Genomic DNA, 5,486 nt, shown 5'->3' with positions numbered 1-5,486 from the left:
TATAATAAACTGGTGGTGGTGTACAAACGATGGTGATTGTGTTGGACGGTTGTGGTGGGTGGTGGACCTTCACGTGGCGGTGAGTGGTGGACGATGGTGGTGGTAGACGGTGGTGGTGATAGACGGTGGTGGGTGGTGGACGGTGGACGGTGGTTGTGTTTAACCCTCTGCAGACCTTAGAAGTAACTAGGCCAAGTCTGCACCAAGAAGAGCTAGCGCGAACGTTTTTTAATGAAACGTCTTCGAAAAAACAAACAGTCTGCAGATGGCAATGTCTACGCGTGGTCTGCGCGGCGCAGACAGAAGAGACTGCGTAGATCTTTTTTAGAAAAACAAACACCGCCTAAATGATGAGGACGGGATGGGGATGCGCATGTGGTAAAACAGTACCAAGGCGAACACTGTCCTGTGGTGGTGTTTGGTACCGAGGAAATCCATCTAGATTCAGGTTAGTGGTGCTAAACATCCGAATTCAACGGCTCCAATTTGAACCGTTGTCAAATGGCTAATTTCATTAAAAAGATAGCAACGGCTATTTTCAGTAACCACTATAAATATACATAAATTTCAATGGATTCAACACTAGCAACGTTATAAATCTAGAGACCTGAGATTAGGGGACACCGGCTTTGCGTGGTTGTACTAATTTGTGGGTTAACAAAGCGTGGAGTGGTGGTGTCGCTGAAGTTGATGGTGGGTTTAAAATCGATGGCGACAATGTACTAAAATTGTATTTAACTCTATTTTTAAGTTGTACTTTAATATTTTTTATATTAACTTCTATATTTTGAAATGGTTTCAGGATGGAATCCCTTGGAAAACAAAAACCAGTGGGATTTTGAACTTTTAAGGAAGCACTGCCCATTTTTAAAGTCAGAAAGGAGCATATAAGTTTACAACAGTTAAGTAAATATTTACAAAATTATTTACCATTTATGCAGGCAGACCATGAATATATAACATACTTATGTTCATGTTTTTTCAAGTGCTTAGAGAGAGTCTTCAGGCTTCACAAAATTACGATATTCCAGTTGCGTCATCTCCCCACCGGTTGTAGGATCAAATTGGCATCTATAAAAACTGCATCTCAACAAAAAATAAATAAAGATTGTATCAATTCAAGATATCCAATAATAATGCTCTTTTACCATTTTTAAACGCAATTACATGCATATGCTCTAAAGTTCATAATAATCTTATATAGCCATTTTAAACAACAGGAATATCATCCAGTTTCATAGTCAAAAAATAAAAACAAGTCACTGATACCGTAACAGAGTTTCAATATCGTTTATTCAGTGAAACAGAAATGATCATATTTTCTTTTGAGTTAAATGCCATTTTAGTCCCTGTGGTTTGGGTCATTTTGCCAGTTTAGTCCAAAGGTTTCATTTTTAACCTGTGTCCAAAAAGGTTTCGCAGTTGCCATTTTAGTCCACTTGGTTAACTTCATCCATTTTTTCTGTTAACGAGAAAACCAATTTGGTCATTTTATATGACCGAATTGGCCTTCTCGTTAACAGAAAAAATGGATGAAGTTAACCCAGTGGACTGAAATGGCAACTGTGAAACCTTTTTGGACCCACGAGTTAAAAATGAAACCTTTGGACTAAACTAGCAAAATTACCCAAACCACAGGGACTAAAATGGCATTTAACTCTTTTCTTTACTATGGAACGACTAAGCATGATATTTTTGTGTTTTTAAAAGATAAATATGATATTATGATATTTTGATCAGTCATGTGTTTGGTTGGAATTGGAATATAAACTGGGATAAATGCAAAATTACCGTTCTTTTTAAATATGTAATTTCTTGTTTGTTTTAGACATGGAGTGAATTAATACAGCAGTAGTAACTCACCTTCCATCCATGCCAAGAATAACAACTGTATTCTTCTGGTGGCCAAACGCAACAATGTATTGTGAACCTTCAACCAAACGAAACTGGGCCACTGACCACTCTGAGCTGAAGTACTTGGGCAAGACTCCTGAAATGAATTTTGTCTATCTTTTGTAAGCCACAAAACCTTAAAACAAACTTCTATATCAAATATATACTGAATCTATGTAGTCAAAGGCGCTCGAGCAGGCGCAGCCCAATGCATCAATAACGTGTTACATCTGGTATGAAACAGCTAAAACTGTTCCGATTCCGAAATATCTATAAATGCCCTGGAACCAGCCTAACAGCTAAAAAAATGCTGTATTGTATATAATGTGTGTCTTGCTTATCTCGAGCCCTCGCTTTTTAGGCGCCTTGCACCTAGGTGACAGACTGACCCTTTGTGCATTGAGCGCGCCTAGCGCCTTCGACCACTATGTACTGAATTCGGTATTTTTGTTAATTCAATTATAACCAACTATCCCAACCTGGGTTTTAAAAAGCGTGCCTAGGCGCGAGGCGCACTAAGGCACAGGCCTCAGCGCCTCAGGGCACTTGAGGCACACTTTTTCCACAAAGCGCAAGAAAAGCGCTTTTTTTTGGGGGTTTTTGGAGGTCTGAGGCGTGCGCCTTATGTATTTTGGGTGTTTTTATGTTGTTTTTATGCATGAAAGTGTTCTACAATGGGTTTATTGGCTTGTACATGTAGGTAATATGATATATAAACCTTTTTATAACTATATTTTGGATAACTGATAAGGGATGCTAAAAACCTATGGGATATATATAAAAATTTATATAATCTTCTTGCGCCTCGGGTAGGAAAAGCCCACCGCTTTTGCGCTTTTACGCTTTTGCGCCTCATTTTTAGACCTCATCGCTTCTGTGTGCCTCTCGCTTTTTAAAACCAAGATCCCAAATTTGACGTTGTAGGGTTTGAGTACTTTTCTCCCTCACCAAAAGGAGTGACAGTTCAATTTTGTTAAATATCAAGAGTAAACTTGCTCCTATATTTGTCAAAAATAATAAACTCACTCATCAAAACTAAACTCACTCCTAAAATATGTCAAAAACTGGATTTTCATTCCTTTTTATGAAACAAAACTTATGCATGCCCCACTGGTAAGATTTAGAGATTTGGACAGCCTTTCTTGACAAGAGACTTCTATTTCAATCTTGCGTGACTAGACCTAAGTTTTTATAAAATTCAACACTAGTTCGAGTTGGCCCTAAGTGTGTCCAGATCATAATCTGGTCGAAGTGACTAATTCAACGCACCAATTAGTTTAAAAAAATAGAATTCAGAAAACAAATATTGAAGTTGAGCAATTCCACCAACCAACCCGTTTTTGTTCAAGCTTTTTATGTTTTTCTTCCCAAAACATGCTGACTCGCTATCCCATTTAACCCATTCAGATAATGGGGTTACATGGGTCGTGTTTGGGTTACCCATATTGTAGCATGTCCACGTCAGGTTGAGCATCTTGACATGACTAGTTAATCACTCGTTTCAGGTTGGGTTACATAAACCCGCCAACCCAAACCTGCAAACCCTAACCCGGAACGAACTATGAACCTCTAGTTTGTAATAAGATAACTATACCTTTAATGAAAGAGAGGGATGAGCTTGACGTGTGAGCAGGGGAATTATGGTTGGATGATTCAGTAGCCTTATCAACGCCTTGGCTTCCATGACCAGGTTTGAGGTTAAAAACATGAACAGTGCCCTTGTCACTTGAGACTGCTAGCCACTGGATATTAGATGAGAATGCAAGGCTGTATATTTCTGCTCTGTCTGCACCCCTTCTTACCTAAACCAATTATCCACTTCTTTTAGTATGATACAAGAATAAAACTAAAACTTAACCACGCATGCTTTTCTACATGTTCTGCTAATTACATTGCTACAAATAAAGGTAGTTATAGGTCATTAATAAAGGTAAACAAATTGACTTTCATATGTAAGCAGCCCCTAAGTGACCTATTTCCCCACATCAACTTTCATCAATTCATCTTTTATATAACTATTCACTGCTGCACACACGAGCCTCGTTGTTTTATATATAAACTCTTTACAGAAATCTGTATACTTTTTTTTTGCAGTCTTTGATTTCCTAAACATGTAAGCTCAAAACAATTCTCAATTAAAAACTTCTCTATATGCTGTGTGTGACTGTGTGATTATGCAAACATAACCTTAAGTTACGAAAGTTTCTACCACAATGCTAGTTCGAATTCATAATACCCATTAAACATAACAAAATCAAGCATACCTCCTGCAACAGAGTCCCATCATGCGTATCGAAAATCCGAATCAGCGTCCCCTTGCTACTAGCAGTAGCAATAATATGCCCATCCTGCGCCAGCGTAAAACACGCAATCCTCGAATCATGAGCCAAAATAAACTTCGTTTTCTTCAAACCATAATGCTCAACACGAACCTGCCCCTTCTGCAACCCGGGACACACAAGTACAAAATTACTCGACCCCTGCGAAACCTCACACAGCCCCTTCGGATTCGCAAACGTCTCAATCTGATGCAACAGCTTCAAATCCGCAAAATTATACACAAGTATCTTCTGCTCCAACACAACAACAATCCTATCCCTCCTCAACCGAACTCCCCGAACCTCAGACCGAAACGACAACTCACCAATACACCTACTCTTATGATCATCCCAAATCATAACCTTATTTGGCGGATACTGCGGTTCCGAGCCGCCACCAACTAACGCAAGTATATTACAACGAAATAACATCTCTACCGTCCCTATGCCACCTCCGTTTTCAAAATCTCGTCTGAAAATCTCGCGAAACGGATCACAGTTATAAATTCTAAATCCATGATTAATTCCACAAGCAAAACAACCGTGATCCTGATTAAACGAAACGTGTAACAGCGAAATAGATCGATTCAAATCAGGCGTGTTCATGTTAGGGTTTGAAACATTTGAATTTAGGTTACCGTCGTAAACCGGAGCGGTTACCGGAGCCGGATCCGGATCGGTTACATCGTGACGATCCGGATCCGGATGTTCAGAGTCTGGAAGAAACTGGTTGAGCCAATCACGAACGTTATCGTCGCCGTCTTCGTGAGTGTGTTGAGGTTGCGGTGGTTGAGCGGAGGTTAATTTGATTGGTGCTAGTAGTGATGCGAGGTCGTCGCCGGCGTCGGCGGTGGTGGCCGTGGAGGAGTGGTGGTCGGAGTTGGAGTTAGGGTTAGGGTTTGGCCAAGACGGAGAGGAGAATGACGAGACGGTTGCCATTGTTGATGATCGGAAGTTGTGTGTGAAGACTTTATCCACGACTAAAGTTTTTTTTATATATTATTATTATATTATTTATATTATTTGATGCTTTATGCAATGTTTTAAAAACCGGTAAATACCGGTATTACCGTTTCTAGATGTAAATCCGGCACGAAACACTCCGGTAAATAAGTGAAACGGCTCAAGGTTTGTACCGGCGGTAAAATCCGGTATACCTGTTTAAAACGTAATATCGGTACCAGCCCAGGGCTATTTTAATTTGGGTTGTTACTTATTTTTATTATATATGTTACTTATCTTATGTAATTTTTATATATTATGATTATATTCGTA

General features: G+C 39.3%; 1 protein-coding gene and 1 long non-coding RNA gene across 2 annotated transcripts; one reads left to right on the top strand and one right to left on the bottom strand.

The window, feature by feature from the left end:
* The first annotated feature begins 598 nt into the window (after positions 1 to 598).
* On the top strand, positions 599 to 972 carry LOC118483064. Its single transcript, XR_004869531.1, has 2 exons — positions 599 to 719; positions 803 to 972. It is a non-coding gene; the product is annotated as an uncharacterized LOC118483064 (long non-coding RNA).
* LOC118483062 (autophagy-related protein 18a-like) lies at positions 819 to 5,192 on the bottom strand. The gene is made up of 4 exons (XM_035978625.1): positions 4,158 to 5,192; positions 3,488 to 3,695; positions 1,864 to 1,990; positions 819 to 1,080 (listed from the first exon to the last, which is right to left on the bottom strand). Exons 1-4 carry the CDS (start codon positions 5,148 to 5,150, stop codon positions 990 to 992), a joined length of 1,419 nt encoding a protein of 472 aa, XP_035834518.1. The 5' UTR covers positions 5,151 to 5,192; the 3' UTR covers positions 819 to 989.
* Positions 5,193 to 5,486: the final 294 nt, after the last annotated feature.

This window comes from Helianthus annuus, chromosome 10 (genome assembly GCF_002127325.2).
Source record: "Helianthus annuus cultivar XRQ/B chromosome 10, HanXRQr2.0-SUNRISE, whole genome shotgun sequence".
Classification (NCBI taxonomy): domain Eukaryota; kingdom Viridiplantae; phylum Streptophyta; class Magnoliopsida; order Asterales; family Asteraceae; genus Helianthus; species Helianthus annuus.
Note: the sequence above shows the minus strand (reverse complement) of the source record. Positions and strands in the feature narration are given on the sequence as shown.